At 42.3% G+C, this 22500-nt stretch overlaps 1 protein-coding gene across 6 annotated transcripts in view; it reads right to left on the bottom strand.

The window, feature by feature from the left end:
• The window catches only part of LOC147028044 (V-type proton ATPase 116 kDa subunit a 1-like), a 107956-nt gene that overhangs the window by 57263 nt on the left and 28193 nt on the right, over positions 1 to 22500 (bottom strand). For 4 of the 6 annotated variants that reach the window (XM_085877993.1, XM_085877992.1, XM_085877996.1 and 1 more), the window contains exons 2-8: positions 18713 to 18869; positions 15622 to 15700; positions 14939 to 15036; positions 14629 to 14757; positions 12635 to 12715; positions 3663 to 3745; positions 2871 to 2997 (exon numbers count right to left, since the gene is read on the bottom strand). In XM_085877993.1, the coding sequence (XP_085734119.1) occupies positions 2871 to 2997; positions 3663 to 3745; positions 12635 to 12715; positions 14629 to 14757; positions 14939 to 15036; positions 15622 to 15700; positions 18713 to 18829 (714 nt within the window). In that variant the 5' untranslated portion in view covers positions 18830 to 18869. The remainder of the gene's footprint in view (positions 1 to 2870; positions 2998 to 3662; positions 3746 to 12634; positions 12716 to 14628; positions 14758 to 14938; positions 15037 to 15621; positions 15701 to 18712; positions 18870 to 22500) is intronic. The other 2 variants (XM_085877995.1, XM_085877997.1) reach the window with 1 other exon arrangement.

Genomic DNA, 22500 nt, shown 5'->3' with positions numbered 1-22500 from the left:
TCATAAAAACATTCATGACGAGTCACACCTCCGGTGAAAATTTTGTGTCAATTGGATAAGCAGTTGCAGAGAAAAACGGAGAAAATGAGCACGGACGGACAACCTGAAAACATAATGCCTCCAGCGACTTTGTCAGCGGAGACATAAAAAAATAGGGGCAATACCCCTGGGGGCTCACCTGGTAGGGGCTGGATAAGAAAACCAGGGCATTAAATATATTAAATATCAATCAGGGTACCAGGGTATATCATACAGAACATAAAAAAGTACATTAAAACAGCACTGCAGCGAAATCTTAAACTGTTTTTGAAATATCATGCACACAAGCCAAGTCACCGAGATGGTTGCCACGGCAACATAATTCAGCCAATCACAGCCATAACCTAATCAGGTTGAGATAATGTCATGAGGAATACATTTCTGCAATATGAAATGTTCAACGGTTTTTGAAATATCGCGTACACAAAAATACATTCAGATTTTTTAGCTTTCATATTACACAGATCTATTCCTCAGAGCAACCAAAAGGCAGGAGACCCAAACATGAGCTCCTTGTTACTTATCTTCAAAATTGAAGCCTTTGTTGTATCAGCCAATTAAATCTCTTGCCGCAGGCTAAGTGCATGTTCGGTGTTATCTCGTTGGGGCTCCGCTACAGTTTGTGCCCTTGTCGTCCATTTTTGTGTCAGCAATTCATTCACCATAAGCAAAGAATCTGTTCTTATGGATGGGTTCATTTCCCCAGAATTACAGACAGCATAATTCTCCCAGAATTGGTGTACTTTAGTATGACTTGTAATACCCACACCCACCAGGCACTGGAATACAATACATATTTACAGAGAGAATTTGCATGCTCCACCCACCTCGAGCGCCCAGGTAATATTGTTGTGGGCCGGGCGGTCGATGGCGATAAACGACCAATTGGTGGAGCAGTAGAGTCGTCTCACACCGAACACCCGGAATTTAGGTCGTGACTCACGGATAAGTCCGAGAGTTCACGGGTCCCTTCGCGGACCGTGGTCGCCAATATTTCAACGGCGTGGGGTAGGGTTAATTGCCTAATTTCAATATACCTAAATACCCAGGTTGTCCAACTACTGGGGAAAACAACACCCTCAAAGGGCCTCGGGCGGAACGGACCGTTTACCGAGCCCGATCCGGGTGTAAACCGAGCAGGGATCACCAAGATCCGTCGGTCCAAATGGCAACTTACCGGCCCGAACAGCCTTACTAATTCTCAAACCCGCACTATGCTAGGCCAATGAAGGAAAGCACGAACAACGAACTGGAACATTTAACAGGGATTTATTTATAACAATAATCGGGGAGGGGAGCACAAAAAGAGCAGAGTTATCATGAATAAAAGGCAGGCAATGTACAATGAGCAAAGAAAAAGCACTTAACAATTCAACTTACAGGACGACGGCGCCGACACACACACACACACACACACACACACACACACACACACACACACACACACACACACACACACACACACACACACACACACACACACACACACACACACTGGACCTCGTGGGTATATTTTCGGCAGAGCCGGGTACCTCCCCGCCTAGTGCAGTTTCACTGACTTGAACCCGCGACCCGTAGTCCACGGCCCATGAACGGGACCAAGCCACACTCGCCACCAAGACCGCAGACCGCAATTGCCACGATCCTGCAGAATGCAATCGCCACGATCCTGCAGAAAGCAATCGCCACGATCCTGCAGAAAGCAATCGCCACGATCCTTGTCTCCCCAACACTGGTCCAGACAACTAAACTCCTCCTCTTGAGGAGGGAGGGGCTTCTTCTCCCCTGCCACTCGCCTCCTGATTGGACAGTGGGTTGTCAGGCGACTCATGGCGGCCTCCCGATTGGCTGGGGCACTCGTGTGGTGCTCACCCTCCACTCACTGGCTGGAGGAAACGCTCTCTGCTCCTACTTGGAGCGGAGCTTCGACCCGAGGCGACGAAGGCTCCGCCCACGTCCTCAGCCAAAAACACGTGCATAATGGCGACCCGGTCGAGTGCAGGATGGCGCGCTGTTGTTGTCATTGTTGTAGTGGATGTAGTAGTATTTGTTGTTTAAAGATCTAATAAACCTGACTATACAATCATTCGCAGCGCACACATGTAATTCCCATTAGACAAAGGAGGGATTCTAACTGTAAACACATAATTATCGAAATAACTAAGCTTAGAGACTCTGACTGTCTCTGTGCAGATGACTTCCAAATCCGTAACAATATATTTTCTTTTAACTGCCGAAAATCTCATCGGGCACACCGAGTATCATCACCAGATTTCAACTCGTACCCTCCAAGAGTACATAGAAGTCAAAAAAACACTTCTCGAATTATAGAAAGTATAATTACAGTGCTTGTGCAACCTCATTCTTGCTGTCATCTTCATTGTAATGGAACTGTTGATGTTAAGCATGGGGATCTCTTTTCTTGCCAGAACCGGCTGGTTAGGAACGTGGAAGTTGCTAAGTTAGCGCAGATGCTATTTTTCCACACGTGCGGTTTAAATTGTGTCAATAACCGTTCAGTTATCCCGAGGCCACGCCCCATGCACATCAATTTCATCAAGATGGATCATCTGAGAGAGGGGTTATTGCAAAATTCTAGCAAAGGCACTGAAATTTTTGTTTTTTCAGAAATATATATATTCTTTTTTTGTTGTTTCACATTTTCAAAAAAATTATCTTTAAAATTATTCATCTTAACTCGTCTCTTCAGCAGTTCATGAAAAGCTGCAGAATCTTTGTGCCAAAAAAAGAAAATATATCAAATTAATATTTTTGAACTACCACCACCGCTGCACCCCCGCACGTGCCAACTGCAGAACCACTGTACGTACCGAAACAGGATCCTCCAGGGGCTGTGCGATATTGGTGTGCCTCAAGAAAACATTTCCACGGCAGACTCGCCAGAGCATGCGCTCAAATGTAGCCACACGTTCACGGGTAATCACCCCAGCCACAAATCTATGCCATGTGAAAGGCACAAAAAACACTTGTGGTCAAAACTCAGCAATACTCATAACTTTTAAAATTCTAATCGCATGGCCAACGGAGCTCACTAATACACAAAAATCAAGCTAATGAACGAGGCACACAAATTCACTGGACTTATTTATCAGAGTGAGGTGGCTTGAGTATCACCATTAAAGTCAAACTTGTCACAATGCAAATTTTATAATGAACAATAAAAACACAACATTTAGACTGGTAAAGAAACCAATGGAGATGCAATGGAATACTATTCTTTGCCAGTCTGCTTTGGTGAACAGGATAAAGACTGGAAAGTTGAAAAGAGTATGTTAAGTCGTGGGAAATGATGCGGTTGGCATTTTAAACATTTGACCTTCATGAGAGCAAAGGAGGGATTCTTTGGCCTTCGTCAGTCAGGGACACTTTTGGACAACCTTCAAAAATCATTCACTTTCGCTTCTTTTTCCCTGCAGTGCTTGCTGAGCAAATTTTAAAGGAGTTAATTCTGATCGAAAATCTTTTACCTATTTCTTTGTGGAAGATCAATACCGATTGTGATAATGATTATGGTTAACAAGGTGCATCTCAAGGTGAAACCCAAATATTGGAAGATATAGGAACCCAGTGCTGCCAAACAATTACAAAGTCAGACACCTTACCCCAATCGCAGAGCAGCACCACGTCCAATCTCACTCGGGTCCAGCAGTGTTGCAGACTCCTCGATCATCTCTGGGTCTGCCATCTAACACACGTTCACAGATCAGTCAATCTTCGAGCAACCTATTGGCCTAATTCTCATTTTGCTAAGCTTGTGTGTGCAAGTGTGAAATCTCGAGTACCGGTAAACGGTTCAACTCAATCAATAAAAAAATCAAATCAAATTTATTGATTGTCAGCATTTGGGAGAAATTATACACCCATAATGCTCGCTGTATTTGGACCAATATTGAATATCCCTGGTGTGCACAGAGTAAACTGAACTCATGGTACATGTTCAGTAACCAGAATTGACCTCCAAACGAAAAAATACTTTTAATATCAGCCAATGAGAAACTCAAAATGTGCAATATAAGCCATTCTGAATATTACACACCGACTTGCCTTCGTGGATGGTTTGTAATATTATGCGAATCGTGATGAAAGTACGCAGGTACAGACAAGCCTGAAAAGTTGAGGAAAGTATATTAAAGCAGCAGTTGATAAAAATTTGGTTTTACCAAAAATATTAAAAAAGAAAAAAAAAATTTGAAGGCACAAAAAGAGAGAAAACTTCAACCTCCTTCACCAAGATCTATTCCTTTTCTTCTTCTTCTTCTTCTTCAGAGGATTATTTTCCAAAACAGTCACACCGAAATGTTTGGTTCATCAACCCTCATCCCTTACTGACAGCCCCAACTTCATTTGTGCCTTCAACAAGAATTATTTCCACCCAACCCATGATCTTTGTCTCCATATGTGCAGAATGGGAATCTTGAGAATTCCAGCTTTTGCAGAGGTTTTCTGCTCATGGCAATCAAATTCCTCTTAATGTCCTTTAATGGTATAAAATCCTTCCAACCCTACCCCTTCTATGTGTCCCCTTTCCAACATCCTCCCTCGTCACACACCCTCAGCTTCCTGCCCCCCCCCCCACAACCAAGCTTCCTACCCTATCCCACACCTTCCCAACCTATCCATGCCTTGCACCCTGCCAGCTTCTTCCCCTCGTTGCGCACCCTCCGATTCGTCCTACCTCTCCCCAACGTCCCGCTGTGGACTCTGTGGACTGATCTTCAACCTTCCAACCCTCCAGGAGTACATTTTCCTGCAACTAGCCCTCAGCTCCAACCTAGTTTTTTCTGTGTGTTATGCAGTCCTCCAAACCTTACTCTCACAGGATGTCCTAGACTCCGTCGTGTCTCTCCTCGGTTATTGTCTCCTCCGATTTGATCCACCTGTTTGCCACCATGGTGGCAGAATTGCACTTTTTATGAAGTACTCAATTACACACTGCCCTTATACTGATCCTACACCTCCCAACCCCCAAGACTACCTTGGATATGACTTCCCTTCCACTTCCACCTCATATTTGTCTGTGTTGTACTGTCCTCAAAACAGTGACAATTCTATCTCTCTCCCTCAGGCAACATAGACCAACTTTTAACCATTCATCCCAACTCCAACTTCCTCACATGTGGTGATTTCATTGATCACCATGCAAATTGGCTGGGTGTTGGTACATCTCTCACCAATCATGGAACTTGAGAAAGGACTTCTGTGACTCTATGGGACTAACTCTATCTGTGAACTTTCCAACCTGGATTTCTCCCAGTGGCAAGATCTCCCTTCCACACTTGGTGATGCCAAACTTCCCTGCAAATGCCTCCTGCTTTTAATGGTTAATTTGATCATGTGCTTGTGAGAGTCAACATCTCTCTGGCTGTTCACAGAGCTGCATCAGTGCCGGCGAGTCTGGCGGTTCACTCTGGAAGATTGGCAGGGAATGCAAGCAGCAATATCTCTTCAGGACTGGTATCCTGTAACTACTGCCCCTGGTATTAACTCAGCCTGCAAATTCTTCCACAGAAACCTGCTCTCTTATGCACAGATCCATCCTATCTCATCTTCAGTTGTCCTTCCCTTATGTTTGCCCATGGTACACAGAATCCTGTGGTGAGGCAGTTGCTCTGACAAAACTTACCTTCTCTTCCTGGAAAGCAAACCTGATCAAAGTTAATCTCTGCTCATTCAATAAAGCCCACAACAAGTGTATGTCCACTCTCAGGAGAGCTAGAAAACAAAATTTGTCCAACCTCAAGATTGAACTTTCAAACTGGTCTCCCTCCTCTAAAACATGGTGGCACCTTATTAAATCTTTCTTCAGAGTATGCTCTCCCTCCATCCCTTCCCTCATGTTAAATGGCACCACAGCCAACCTCATTCATGAGAAAGTCAAATGCCTCAATTCTGTGTTTGCTTCCAAATCTTGTGTTCCCAACCCCACACTCTAGGTACCCATCTTAACCGATTGCACCCAACTGCTTCTGGACTCTGTCTTTTACACCTGACAATGTGGAGAAGGTTCTGTCAACCTGTAACTCCACCGTATGGCATCAGCTTACGAGTCCTAAAAAACCTATTGCACATCCTCTTTCTGCTATTTTCACCCTGTCATTTACCCGAGGTCATCTTCCATCTGTTTGGAAATCAGCCAATATCACTGCATTTCATTAAAATCGTGCAAAAACCAATCCCCTCGACTACAGACCTACAAGCTTATAAACATCAGCAAGGTGATGGAATCCATCATAGCAGTTCATATGAAAGCCTTCTTTTTCTCCAATGGTCTCATTTCAGTTCACTCTACCTTAGACATGCTTTTCTTATTCTCCCAACAATGGATGGAGGCCGTCAATATCAGACATGAGATCAGGGCAGTGTCTTGGCATATCTCGAGCTTTTGATGCAGTCTGGCACCCTGCCTTGCTCTCCAAACTCTGCCTATGGCATACAACGCAAACTCCACACATGACTTTCTGAGTTCCTCTATTCTCGTAGTCAACATGTGGATCTTAATGGCAAATCATCTCCTGTTCCTATTAAAGATGGAGAGCCTAAAGGCAGTGTTCTGGGCCCAGTCCTATTCCTGATATTCATCAATGATCTTTGACTCCCCTTTATCTATTTGTGTAATACTCCACGCTCTACCGTGACATCCCTCATCCTTCAGATATGCATGCAGCAGCCTCTTCCCTCTCTTCAAACCTTCACAAAATCACAAGATGGTCAAACACTTGGAATAGGCCTTTCAGTCTTGACATATCACGCACAGCCACTCTCCAAAAGGATCGTCTGGCAAACCCTCCCATCTACTTTCTTAACAATCCTCTTGAGAAAATTCAGTCACTCAAACTTCTGGGTCTCACTAAACGCATCTTTCTTGTGCGTCTCTTTCTTGCGCAAACCACATTTCAACGTTGGCATCAAAGACCAGTCACCAACTGTGCATCCTCCATTGTGCAAAATCCGTCCTGAGCACACCTAAACTCATATCCACGTAAAAGGCCTCAATCCACAGCTTGGTAAACTACTCCTCTCCTCTCTGGGGTGGTGCTCCTGCCTCACACCTTGCTCAGCTTAATGCTGTAGAAACCAAGGCCTTCAAGAATATTTGAATCTCCCATGATGAAAATGAATCTATGGGCACATAACTTTCCCACCACAGACAGGTCGGAGGTCTCTATCTTCTCCCACCTCCTTTCTGGTTTTGCATCCTCCTGCTCTGTCTCCCTCGGGTTTCTGCAGGGTGCACCATCAACTCCCTTCTGATGAAACTCCCAAAATCCACAATCACTGCTCACCTAAACTCATCTATTCCTCTTTTTTCTTGCCTGTGGAACCAACTTCCACATCATCTTCAATCTCAGGTCAGGTCAAGTATGGGAGCATGTGCCAGAACAGCGCGTCGCTGCGTCCACTTTCCGCCGGTACTCCAGGGGCCTCCGTCTAGCCATCCCCCAGGCAGATGCCAGGCCCATCTCCATCTCCTTGAGATGATGGTCAACCTGTTGCAACCATGAGGCACGTGGTCGGCCCACTGGCCTCCTCCACTCATGAGACTCCTTTGCTGAGAGAATCTGGTGAGCAGGATCAGAGTCAGGAAAACGAGCCACATGTCCATACAGCCGCAACTGACGCTCACGGACTATGCAGGTAACAAATCTCATCCGAGTCTCTCTCAGCAACCGCTCGTTGGACACAAAATCCGACCAGCGATAGCCAAGGATTCTCCGAAGAGACCTGGTACCAAAGGAATTAAGTCTCCGTCTCAGATCCTTGGTCAGAGTCCAAGTCTCGCACCCATAGAGCAAGACTGGAAGTACCAAGGACCTGAAGACTCGGACTTTCGTCCTCCCGCACAGGTACCGGCAGCGCCACACCCCATGATCCAGTGAATCCATGACTCCCCAGGCCCGACCCAGACGTCTATTGACCTCTGACTCACAGCCAGCAGAGACATGAATATCACTGCCAAGGTAAGTGAATCTCTCCATGACCTCAACATCCTCACCACAAACAGACACAGACAGGACAGCAGCATCCAAGATGTCACCGAAAGCCTGGATCTTAGTTTTGACCCAAGAAACCCGTAATCCCAACGGCTCCGACTCCTCATTCAGCACCTCGAGGGCCCCCAAGAGGATGTCTAAAGTCTCCGCAAAGATGACTGCATCATCTGCAAAATCAAGGTCCGAGATCTTGACATTCCCAAATGATGCACCACAACTTGATCTCTCCGACATCCTCCCTAAAATCCAGTCCATACAAGTGCTGAAAAGTGTGGGGGCAAGTACACATCCCTGACAAACTCCAGTAACAACTGGAAATAAGTCAGAGATGGTACCACCACACTTCACAGCACTCTCAGTACCAGAGTAGAGTTCAGACATCAGATCGATCAGTTTTGGTGGCACCCCACGAAGACCAAGAATCCTCCAGAGGACATCCCGATTCACTGAATCGAACGCTTTACAGAGATCAACATAGGCTGCAAGCAGCCCCTGCTGAAACTCTCGTCTGCGTTCGGTGAGGACACGAAGTGCAAGGATACGGTCAATCGTTGACCTCTTTGGTGTAAAGCCTGACTGTTCTGGACGCTGGTGCTCAAGCAGATGGTGGCGAACCCTATCAAGTATTATCCGAGCAAAGACCTTGCCCGGCACTGAGAGCAGCGTCACCCCTCGGTAGTTGTTGCAGTCTTGGCGATCACCCTTCCCTTTCCAGAGAGGGACAACAAGGCCCCTCTTCCAGTCAGTTGGGATGATGCCTGTGTTCCAGGCAGAGCACAAAACTGCATGCAACGACACGAGTGCAGCATTTCCACCAGCCTTGAGAAGTTCGGCATGGATGCCACAGATCCCTGGAGCTTTGCCCCGTTTCAACTGGTTCACCGCAGCCCGTGTTTCCACAAGCGAAGGTGGACCACAGTTGATGCGAGGGTCAGCAACAGGGATTGTAACACCCTTGACGTCCTCTTCATCTTCAATCTCATCCCTCCTGTAAGTCTTCAAAACAACTGTTCACCACCATTTCAGATCATCCCCCTCATCAAGAACCATTATCCTTTCTGCACCATTAACACCCTTTCCCCCACACCTCAAACCCACCTCCTTCCAAATTTCCCATCATTCTTTCCTGAGTTTCCTTCAATTTCCGTGTTGTCCACCCTGGGTCTTCCCCTACCCCTCATTTGTCCATCTCCATATATTCTGTCCCTTGGCCCTGCTGTAGATAGGTCAATTGCAGAAGCTTGTAAAGTGAAGCCATGGTATGGAAACATTTGGACAAAAAAGATTATTACACTTCAAAAGTTCCCCAAAATTGGTGAAATGGCACTGAAATTATGGAAAAATGTTGTTATTACTGTTTGGACTTGTGTGGTTAAAGGGGGGCGGGGGCGAGAGAGGGAGGCCATTATGGAGGTCTGTACAATTCATTTAAATACACAAAACCGAACTTCCTTTCCATACAAATCAGCAATATATTTGGATGCAGCACTGGGAATTCAAAGCAACAGAAAATCAACATAGATAATTAATTAATCATTGGAAAGAAAAGCAAAGCATGGCATGGTCATTATGTTCCATGGATCACAGCAAACATAATGCTCAATCAAGCAGTGAGCAATAGGCAAGAGGTGGTGGAAATAATGGCAAATGTAAAGACGAACATAAAAGTTATTTCCATCATGTTATTCATAGAAATGTATGATTCCTTCAAGTTTTATTTTTTGATACCAAATAAAATATTTTTCTACAAGTGTGTATAACCACCGACTGTACCCATGCACAACACTCATTCGCCAAGCAAACATTACAAGTATAAGAGAGGTATAATCAAACAAAACACTGCAAAAAGAAGATGCATCATTTTCCCAAGGAACATTTGCCACGGCTCTGACTGTTGTGCTCCTGCTGGGATATAGAAAAATATGCCGTGTAGGGAAGGAGGTAATTTAGACATCATGTTTGTGGTCTATGAAGCCCACATTAATTCATTGCATACATTCATATGCCAAATTTCACTGAGGTGGGGGAAGAGAACAGTGAGGCAGGCACAGGTGTTTTCTTTTATTATTATTTTGTGATTTCTTCATTTTTGAGAGGGGGGTGGGTAAAAGGGGTTTCGGGTGAGGAATGAACAAACCCTGGCAACACATTCATTCTTTGATGAAACCCTCTCACCGACACCACAAACTACAACAGATGCACAAAATCACCCATCCATACTTAAACTATACAGCATATCAGTCCAGCCAATGTCCATGTACCCCTTTCACCCCAATTTAAACACAACTGCTGCCACTACCTTTCCAGGTAAACCATTCCATGCATTAACTACTTTCTGAGTGGAAGACCTTCTACCTGACTACCATCCTAACATCCCCCAGTTCCATCACCACCCATTCAACTGAAAAACTGAGCCACATTTAGTTTGGCGACACCCATCATCTTAAACATCTCCATCGGATCTCTTCATCATCACCTCATTTCTGATGGATGAAGTCCTGTCTCCTTCAGCTGCTCCTCGTACCATAGTCTAACTCACCCCATAATCCATCTAGTCACTCTACACTAAGCTTGCTCTATGGAAGTTGTCCTTTTTCAGATGTGGAAACAAAACTGTACATAAAAATTCCTGTAAATTTTCAACACCACCTCTTCCGATTTATAATTTCTTCCTTTGGGAATACAACCTAAAACGCAAACACACTCAGATCAGTCCCATCAACAACCACCTCACTTCATATTCCCTGATGACCTTCAATCAAAATGAACTCAAATTACAAGACAGACAGCTTGGGATATTGCATGTTTGTAGCAGAGAGAACATGATTCAAACAAAGTGGTGGATTTTCATCAATCAACTTTCAACTGGCAATCCTGCCTCTATTCGGATTATTCATTCCAAGTCAAACAAATCCAATACTCTTTCATGTCGCATTCCAAGTTAATGGCAAAAATGCCATTATTTCGGCCAGCATCCCTTGGATGAGCTCAGAAATGAAAGTGCATAGTGATTCATTTCAATAAATCACAGAGTTCGAGTTTAAAATCATGCATTAAAATCGTTTACCCTCCAAGAACATTCAAGAAATGGCATATAATGGTCACGGTGAGAATCTGTCGATCCCATTGTCACAAATTAAACAAGGATAGAAGCTTTATGGTTAAAATTGGACTCGTTGGCCAGGCTTAGAGCATTGTGCGAGAATAATATAATTAACACAAAACTTTGCTGTATTTATGAAAATGTAAATCACGGAAGCTCAGAGCTATCAAAATACAATATTTGAAAAATTCAGTTGAAGATGCATTTGTCAATCAAAATTAATAACCTATTCATCAAATTGATATTGCAAGTTCTTCAGTTATGGTTACAACTAATGCCGGAAGGGTAGTGGTGCGGAATGAAAAAAAAAGGAACAAAAAAAGATTTAAAAATTAAATTGACAGGAATTAAATAGAGGGGTTGAAAACAATAAGATTTCAATTACCCTCAAAATGTGCTTCAAGACAGCTGTTCACCACCATGTCAGATCACACCTCACATCCAAATCCCATAATCTTTTTCTACCCTCGTTATCCCCCCTAACCCCATTCTAAATTTCCAGTTTTTCCTTCTGTAACCATCTCGTCTCCACCCCATGTGTCCTTTCATGCCCCCCCCTCCCATTCCTCCAGACACTGATTATAATTTGTCCAAGTCTCCATTTTAACCTTCAACCCTGCTGTTGATCCCCACCTCCTCTCTCTCTAGTGTTCCTTTTGTTCTGTTGCATCCTGATCCGTTCAGTGTTCTAGCTTTTCTTCCACGAGCCTCAACTCTGTATACAAAAAGAAAAAGAAAAAAAAAACAGAGAAGACCAAATTAAGGAAAGCGTTTGAAACTGTGTTGTTGAGGAATTTGATGTACTGCACACTTCATCAAATGCACCGTAATCCTGAGAGAAAGCATCGGTGCTGCCAGAGTAATTCCATGGGAAAGATTATACTTCGTGGTTTGCCGTTGCCTACCCAGCAGCAATCTAGGGCAAGAATTTGTAATTTGTTCAGGGTGCCGGGAATAACTAGCATACTCTTCACCAAAACACCATGGGACTGTTAATGTCCACCAATGATGAGTGCTGGCAGACAGGTCCTCCAGCTTAATATATTCCAATTGATGGTGCACACATTGATGCCTTGTCCTGTATGCGAAACACCAGGGTGACAGTTTATAGCTCGATCAAGATTCAGACCCAGATGAGATAGCTCAAAGGTGAGGGTTCTGGACAATAAAAAAATTGCAAAATTATGAATTAATGAACTTGAGTAGGCAAACTAATAACTTGATCTTGATCCAAAGTCGATCATATTTTTACTTGTTTAAGAATCAGCCTATGAATGGGATTAAAAATGTTACAAATGAAATTCACTCTTGAATCGGCATCGCATGGAACTGGCAAATGTGGTACTCCAAGGGCATTTAGAGTTCAAAAAAAATCCAGATTAAATTTTTTTTAAGCATGATAGCAATGATACAATCTGTATCCAAAAACTGTACAATCTCAACCATAAAGCTTCTACCTTGATTTAAGGAAAAGGCAAACCTTCACTGTCAAGGGGTTGGCGAATGTGTAATCGTGCATTTGTCCACTGCTGCATCTCAAGACGTTTCCAAACACAGAAACCTGTGAGAATAGTACACCCACAAGCTGCAGGCCTAAAATCAATTTCCTGATTAGAGGGGTAATATCTTGATACAATAATAATTAAACAAAGGCGCGCGCGCGCACACACACACACACACACACACACACACACACACACACACACACACACACACACACACACACACACACACACACACACACACACACACACACACACACACACACACACACACACACGTCCAGATTCAGAAGACAAGGCTCCAAAGAAAAGGGCTCGACTATCAGTGACATTCATATGAAAACGGCCTTGCAACATAGCTAAATCACCACCGACAGCAATAACATGTTTATTCGGCATGCAAGCAAACAAATTTGAAATGCTCTGTAACATTTCAGTTTGGCAATCAACAGAACCACAGGCATGGCAAACGAACAAAGCTGTAGTTGACTGAAACATCTATTTTCCTTGAATTTGGAGTTGAAAACATGAAATATTCGTTCAATTGTGGAACAAACCTGAAACCCAATCTCCATTTAATAATGCTATTCATTAAATCCCCAAAAGGCTTTCCGTTGCATTAAAATTCCAAAAGCAAACATTAAATCCCATTCCATACATAAGCAGAAAAAAACTAAAAAAAAACTGCATATGAAAATAAAACAAATCAAATTTTTATAATGAAGCTCATCCACAGATCCAACACACTTGGGTTAAACATGTGAAATGTTCAAATCTCTTGAATAAACGATCGGAAACAAATGGATTTTAAAATAACTACTTAAAACACGAAGGAAGCATTCAGAGCCTGTGTGGAAGGTTGCACGTCACTATGAGCAACTTGCATTTTGAGAGAGGCAGATTTGAAGAGTAAAAGTTTCAACATGGAATAAAAAGGCATAGCCTAAATAATCGTTGTATACAGGTACAGGTAACACTAAAAAAAAAAAACATGAAAACGTTCATAATGCTTTTAAGAAAAGGTAAATTTAGAATGGAAGTTGAATAAACACACTTGCAGATTATTGTCAAAATAAAAATAAGATAACCAGGGTCTTTAAAAGGTTCATCAATGAACAAAAGGAAACTATAAATAGACACAATTATCTTAAATTCGAGTCTTTCTGGAATATCATCCTCTCCAGTAAAAATCTGGATACAAGAGAAATAAGACAAAGCATTTGGCAATACAGAGCCTCAAAGGGGTACATATATTACAATGGATCTGAGAAGCATTATGCGTGGACTCACTCACTCACATAGTTCAAGGGAGCTGCACTTTCAGGTTATAAAATAAGCATGGTTAAATCAGTCAACTTTGTTGAACTATGCCTCAGGCCGCCTAGCAGCACGAGTTGAGTCCGTAAACCTTCGGCACACATATATTATAGTTAAATTAAAATACGATTTGTAATCTCATAATTGAAAGAAAGAAAAAAAATAGAAAGGGCTTTTCACTGCATCCTTCCACTGGGGTGCATAAAATTACATTAGATTGGAGAACGAATGATGTATATTAAAATGGAACTGTGTGGACTCACACACTGACAGACAGAAACAATAGTCTCTCCTATTTCTTCAGTAACAGGTGAGGCTGACAAATGAAAAGTATGAGGAATTTTGGACAATATAACTCCATTAATTTCTCAATCAGAATACATTTTGAAAAGGAAATAGCTGTCGTGAAGGGGAGTGGTGGGGGGGGGGGGACAATAATAAAATAAAATCAACCAAGGAGTTAAGTACACATTCAGAACAATTACCATAAACTTAAAATGTACAATATAGCTAAATACATTGCAGTCTCACATTCTATCATTATTGTGTGAAAGAAAACAAAATGGACTCTTGTACATACCAAGCAGGAAAATCAGACATCGAACTCTTTCAATATCGAAACAGATAAACGTCAAATACACCATGCAAATTGCACCTCATCAAAGAATTGCTGCGTTTCCTGAAGGATGTGTTTAAGCTCCAGTAACTCCAGGAAGTTCTTCTTCAGAGCCTCCTGGTTGGTGTTTACCTCCCTCAGCTCATTTTCAAGTTTCTCAAAAGTAGCCTGAGAAGGAAGGAATCACCGTGTCATGTAAGGTTGAGTTAAGCCCTGCCACAAGTAGCACACTGAACACAATGAGATCTTATGAGTGATCAGATATGACACTGACACACAATATGGCTCTTTCTGATTTAGTTTAAGTCTTTATACAGGAGAATAACTGGAAAAAGGACAAAAATCACACCTCCATGTCAATCATATCCTTTGGGAGAGGTACTTCAGGATTTTCCCCTGTGTCTACGATTGGGATGCCAACATGTTTGATCTCCTTTTCAACGAACCCTAAAAGTAGTGACAGGTGTTGATCATATTACAAAGAGCAAAAAGAATAACAAAAATTAAACATCCATAAGGCTTTGAAAAATTGGTTTTCACCGTCTCCAAGTTCCATAAAGGAACTTATCGATTAATTGAAGGTAGGACAAGAACATATCAGATCCCAGCATCATGAGCAAAGCACTCCGGAAGGAGCAACAAACAGACCATGTTATGTTCACACATTCTTTCTACAATTGGTCTCAAATATCAACTTGATTCTCCCACGTTTCCATCTTCTAGTTAAAGAACCTCATCCAAGATATTACTCGAACATATTAATATTTACTGTGAATGTTAAGTTTTATGCAAACCTGCATCTCTCATATGCCCCCCATTCCAATATTTACTTCACTTCCATCAAGCCTCAAATGTAATCCTCACTCTTACATCTATTTTAACTTGCTCCACAAACTCATACAATTTTAATCCCTTGACATGAGCAAAGACAATCCTAAAGTCAAACTGCATCGGATGGTGCAAATTCTGTTGAGGGCTTAGCTGTTACCTAATTTAAGCACAGCCCATTTATTTTGCAAACAGAATGCTTACTGAGCTTGCGTTCCATTTCCTCGCACCGCCGCACCTCATTCACAAACTTGCGTTGGAACACATTTACACATGGGTTCAGCTGAAATGGATAACATTAAAAAGGCAGGCGTTAAAATCCACAAAGTTACAAACTGCCGTTAATTATATCACAAGAAGCAAACAAGTTAATGTTTTCGAATCAAGATTTTCAACACTGATAAATATGAAAGAAACCACATTGTGTCCCACTATTTTTTAACGACACAGTGATAAAGGCTCAAAACTGGATAAGCTTTGATATGGATATGAGAAAAATTTGATATGAAAAAAAAAACAATAAAGAAAAAATAATTTGGCTTCCTTTACTTGTTCCAAACAGGGTTCCTGGTGGAAGGCTGTAGTACACAAACAGAGCTTAGTTACAGTGCATTAGCATTGGGTTAACTCCAATCATGTACAAATAACCAGCATGAGTTACACATCTCCTTCATTTTTCGATTAGTTTATTTGGAGTGCAAGAGGAAGCCACAAAGTAGATAAATTACAGTAGTTAGCAAAACAGGCAGTCAGGACAATGGAGATGTTAATTCCTCCCTGACACTCAACACATTGCTGCCAGGGCACTTCCAGGGTCATAAATATTAATGAGCTCTTTTGTGCATATTATTTGAATTACTTTGTGGGACGACCTTTTGGATAAATTAGGACATAAAGTTTTTCAACACATTTGTTATTGTTGCACTGTAATGGTATTCTTGTGTTTGATGGTCCAGGGCAATGAGAAAGATGGATCGGAGCAGAGTCACCATCCCAATTCCGAGTTGTTTTACTGAAATAATAATCAAAGATACAAATGAAATGGAAGACCAAGAAGGAACCCGAAGAAGTAAAGAGCAAAGATGGAATCATCAGGAAGAACCTGGATCGGATTCGGGTTTCAGCCGCTACTGCACTACCCTCAAACCCATCCAGGCGCAGCCAAGTGAGCCTTACAGAAAAATTTCTGCAAGAATTCACTTATCCTTCGAGAGATAGATAATGAAAGAGAGAAATAGAGAGTGAAAGAGATGAAAGAGATGAAAAAGCAAGAATTGGAATGAATAAAGAGGATTGTGAAAAAAAATAGAAAATAATGTGAAGGGAACAAAGAACAAAGACGTCGGGAAGAACTCGGACAGATAGGTTTCAACAGCTACTCCACAAGCTCAAACGCAGCAACATATACAAGCTACCAGAGGTACAAAATATGAGATATAGTGTGGTTGCAATGCTGTGGCATCGAGGTTGAGATCCAAGAAATCTAGTCTCTCTCCTGTGCCCTATCTGGCTGGTCCTCAAATATTTCATCTTCCGACTTACTAACTGGCTCCAACCGTTCCTCAACGGAATCTTCGTGGCATGTCTGCAATCTCCTCAATATAATCGCTCGCTCTGTGCGATTCCCTCTCTGTGCAGTCTCTGCTGAGGTTATGCCACAGGGAGGGAGTCACATGGCAACAGGAGATTACGGTGGAGGATCGTGGCTCTGCCACTCCCATTTCAGGTCTCACCTCATACAATGGGCTGCAGTCTTCCTTCCGACAATGACAATAGCATTGGATCTTCCCAGGGCCTTTCATCTCACCAACATTCTTCACCAAGACACGACCTCTGGTTGCAGCTCTGCACCGAAGACTCGTCATGTGACAGCTTGCATCGAGTGGCCTCCTTGGCGGAAGTTTTGCTCGCAATCTCATACGCATCCCTCATCCTGTTCCTCCACTTTTCGACAGTCAGCCTAAGAACCCTCTTTTTTTCCTCAATATCAAGCCCAAATATTAGATCTAATCAGGAGTCTTGGAGACCTTCCAAAGAGCAGGAAGTACGGTGAGAATCCTTTTTGCTTCATCGTGGGTGCAGTTGTAGGCATGCACCACACTTGCTCATGAGCTCTTCTAATTTTGTTTTTGTTCTTCAGTTTGAGTCCTCAGCATTACCAGCAATGTTCTGATAAACCTCTCTCCCTGTCCCTTTCCTTGAGGGTGGTATGGTGTGGTGTGGCAGCCTTTAATCTCGCATTGTTTCCGCAAGCGGGTCATCAGTCGATTTTCAAATTCTTGTCCCATATTGTGATGGATTTGTGTGGGAAAACTAAATTTCAGCACAAAGTCATTGAATATCTTGTCTGCAACTGTCCTTGCTGACTCATTGGTTGTTACATAGGCCTGTGCGAATCGTGTGAAGTGGTCCATCACCACGAGAATGTACTCATACCCTCCCCCTTCACACATTTTTAGGTGCAAGAAGATGGACAGCAATTCAAAGGGATATGTGGTCTTTATATTCAGCATGGGTGCTTACCTGATCCAGCTTGGTTTCGCTTCGTTAAGTACTCGCATGACTGTGTTACAAATCTCTCCACATCCCGCTACAACTTTGGCCAGTAGAATCGATCCATGATGAGGTCTAAAGTTCTTTCAGAGCCGAGGTGCCCCATATCTTTGTGCAGTTCCTTGTACACAAGTGGACGGTAGCAGCTGGGCAACACGAGTTGGTTCCTTGTTGCTGTCTTGAAATACAGCAAACCTTTGACCACTCCCTCAACAAGACTTTCAACTCAGAACTTTCCTTTTCCACTGTCACATTGCTTGGACATTCACCCTGGCCTTTTAGCTTCAGCACAGGGCCTCTGACAGGATCCTCTCTCTGAGCTGACTAGAAGTCATTCAGTGGAATGGACTGCAATGAGGTGGGAGGCTGATCAAGGTTGTTTCCCTGTGGGCATTCCATTGATAGCAACTGGACTTGTATGTGAGATGAAGTCCTTCTGTGTTGTGGATATCACCTGAATGACAGCTTCAGTCCCCTCTGGACTCATTCCTTCTGTACACCCTTCCATTAACTTACAGAAATCAAGAGGCACGCGAGACAGTCCATCCTCAGCAATATTACACCATAAATAAGTAGATTCTGAGTTCAAGTCGAGGCCCGGACTTCCGGAGGGGCAGGGGGAGGGGGGAAGTACTGACTTGTACACCAAAAAAATACGGTACACGTTGAAGGTGTGTGACGGTACACGTCAAAGGTGTGTGACGGTACACGTCAAAGGTGTGTGTGCATGCATAAGACCTACATCGCGAAACTGCACCATGCCGAGCTCCCCAAGCTCGCTGACACAGCAATAAGCTGCCTCAGACTGGAGGAAGAGCTGGGCCAGGGTCATTTCCTCACTGCGGAACATGCAGCACATGGTTCCGGCTCGTCCCAGAGCTCAGTATGAAGAAAGGTGGCTAGAAAGAACAGCAACAGTTTTAAGCAAGCTGCACATTCACTGCTGAGCAGCAAGGCAAATCAACAATCAAGCATTTTTTTTCCCAAATACGATATCTAAATATGGTTACATCTTTATACACCAAGCACATCTAACCAGTTTAAAGATGAATTAAGGGTAAATATTGTATAGAATACAGTATACTATAACGACATTCGGAAAAGCACATGCTGAACAGTTTAAGTTTTGTATCTCACCGATAGGTCAGATGTGGATCCGGAAGTGAACCAAAATCGAATTGGCTTGTTCTTGTCACCAAACCAACTTATCCACATTGTTTTTTCACAATCCATCCACAACCTTTTGAAATATCGTGCTATATATCGTTTTTGGCCCCATCTCTCAACGGTGAAGAATCACTTAGAAAATTAAAAATTTCTCTTATCCGGATCTTTACCAAAATCGAATCGATTTGTCCGTCAAGCACCCAACCTGCCACCAAGTTTCATCCGAATCCATACAAACTTTTGGAGATATTGTGCTCAATATATATATATATATATATATATATATATATATATATATATATATATATATATATATATATATATATATATATATATATATATATATATATATATATGTTTTTGGCCCGATTAATGATGAGTGTAATGTAGCAATTTTTGATGTCATGGAATTTTTTGCTGCATTCTTAGAACCAATGTTTTTTGGCATCCTTGCATCATAAATAGCAGGGATGGTTCCATTTTTAGGTCATCTCTTCGAGCATGACCTAATAATATGGGTGTCGATGTCCTTCGATCCGTCCGTCCGTCCGTTCACAATGAAGTTGAAGCAGGAGATCTGGTCATTAGTGATCCTGATAGAGGTCGATGAGACGTACACGATGGTATGACTTTCAAGGTCACCGAAGGTCAAGGTCAAGGTCACGAGGCCTTTGAAGTTGCGAAAATGACGATTTTCAAATTCTATCTCCTCCGCCATTTCTCAAGCGATCTTGAATTTGATTATAGCATATGAATCTATGGGACAATATCTAAATTTGGTCAGGCCAGATTTTCGATATTCGCTTTCGTTTTCGTGTCACGTGACTTCAAAGTTGGCAAAAAATGCGAAAATGACGATTTTCAAAATCTATCTCCTACATTTCTCAAGCGATCTTGAATTTGATTGTGGCATATGAATGTATGGGACAATATCTAAATTTGGTCGGGACGGATTTTCGAATTTCGCTTTCGTTTTCACGTCACGTGACTTCAAAGTTTGCAAAAACTTCCCTACCTTCAGGAGGCTATATATTCTCTACTGGGCATGGTAAAAGTTAGTGAATGGTGTCATTGCATAGTAGCTGACCTTGTCTATCATGTCCATTCAAAAGAATACCGATATCTTCGAATACGTACACGTCACGTGACTTCAAAGTTTGCAAAAACTTCCCTACCTTCAGGAGGCTATATATTCTCTACTGGGCATGGTAAAAGTTAGTGAATGGTGTCATTGCATAGTAGCTGACCTTGTCTATCATGTCCATTCAAAAGAATACCGATATCTTCGAATACGTACACGTCACGTGACTTTGAATTTTGCGAAAACTGCTTCATGTAGTTGCAAAATGACGATTTTCAAAATCTATCTCCTCCTACATTTCTTAAGTTATCTTGAATTTGATTGTGGCATATGAATCTATGGGACAATATCTAGATTTGGACGGGCCGGATTTTCGATATTCGCTTTCGCGTCACGTGACTTCAAAGTTGGCCAAAAATCCCTCCTGACCCGAGAACACTACACCCTAGTAACAGGAACTCATGCTTGTAAAGGTCGTTCTCGTGCTTGGTATTCATTAACTCTCGGTTTGTGACTCCTATTATATAATCTGCCTGCCCGCCCGCCCGCAGCCCGCCTGCCTGCCCATAGCATAGCTTTTTAGGTACCCCCACTCGTAGCCGAATGTCCCCACCAAATTGGCAAATCGCCATAGGCCAAGGTCATCGAAGCTATCAGAATCGAATATCGATTTCATTTGTTATTACGTGGAAGCACGCATCTTTGACAGTCAAAACTGAAAATATGTAATGCTCGAATATCGAACAGTCAAATAGATGTGCTAAATGCACAATCTACATAAAATGTTTTATGCAATTAGTCTAGTTTCTCGCAGAGCTGACCGTCACTCCCGCACGGGTGTATTTGTCTTAAATAATCCCTCTGGCAGGCATCTTGAATTTCAAAATGGCTTATTTGTTTACTTTTTATAGATCTATGTATTATATCCAAACCACATAAAATTGTGATTTTTTATTTCTTTTTCGGTGTAGACGACATTTTTTGGTGTGAATCTAATAAAACAACTTATCATTTTGTCAGATCAATGAAGAATCCTTTTGTATCGTTAATTTGGATATAAAAATGGCCACCATGGCTCATTATTAACTTCCTAAATAATGCGAGTTATAATCTTTTGTTGACCATTCCTGCAATTCTGGCAATGAAGATATAACCGATATATTGCAACAGTCAATCAGATACTGAAATGGAATCACCACAACTGTGCTGTTCAAGCTCATGCCAAGGATATCACCAGACATGAGAAGTATTCTTCGATCTGATTTCCAAAAGTCCTGAAATAAAAGACTGCAGTTTCTGAAGCATAGTCTGATCTAGCATGGATAGAATGTCAGAAGCATGCAAACGTGAGGAAGGCATTCAGTAAGCCCATCAACATCATCTCATGGTAATTGAACAGTTGAACTTGGGAAAAAAAATAGCCAGCAGAGTTTGACAAGAGTCAAAGCAAATTCCCAATGGATCAATGAGCACGGATGTATGTATACGAGGCAAGTAATGGCACCACTTGACTTCACATGTTCACTCTGGAAGCCAAATCTGTTCCTATACTTGGCATGTCTAAAAAAAATTGTGCAAATTCTTTTTCAGCTATAAAAGGCAGGATTATACGCAAAACATCATGGAATATATTTCAAGGACACACATCCAATCACCTTGAACAGGTCGGTGATTTTGCTCTGAGGAAGAATGACATCCCAATCACAGGCACTGGGGTTGATCAAGGAAAGGAGTTCCTGAACAAAGTTCTAAAAGGTGATGGTGGTTTAAAGGGATTCACCAACATGCATGCAACTCTCATGAAATACTATATTTGTGCCCGAGAATTGGCAAGACGGGCAAAGGAGACAGAGGAGATGACTGGCATGTCAACAACATACAGTACAGTACACGTCACCACCACTTGACATCAAATAAATTTTCCCACCAAGAGAAGAGTGTGAAACATCTGTTGGCAGTGTTACAGCACTGTAATCCATTTGCAGACACGTCACCTCGACTGTACAATTTGGTGACAAAACAGGTGATGCCTGAGCATATCGAAAAAGGACATAATGAACATGGATGATCGTGGACAGCAAGCAATCACAACCTTTATTGAACAACACATTTGTAGAGCTACAAACCTATGGGACTATATGACGAAAGTCACGTTTCTCAACAAGTTGGGTGCGTGCAAAACCATCAAGTTGAAGGATGCGAGAGGACATTTTGAACTAAAAGCTACAAATTCGCTGTGTGCTAGAATGGTGATGATAGCAAAGTCCAGTCGCCCAATAGAT

This window comes from Eptatretus burgeri, chromosome 4 (assembly GCF_056783735.1).
Source record: "Eptatretus burgeri isolate ZD-2024b chromosome 4, Ebu_testis_v1, whole genome shotgun sequence".
Lineage (NCBI taxonomy): Eukaryota > Metazoa > Chordata > Myxini > Myxiniformes > Myxinidae > Eptatretus > Eptatretus burgeri.
The sequence above is the reverse complement of the archived record's forward strand: the minus strand, read 5'-3'. Positions and strand labels throughout refer to the sequence as shown.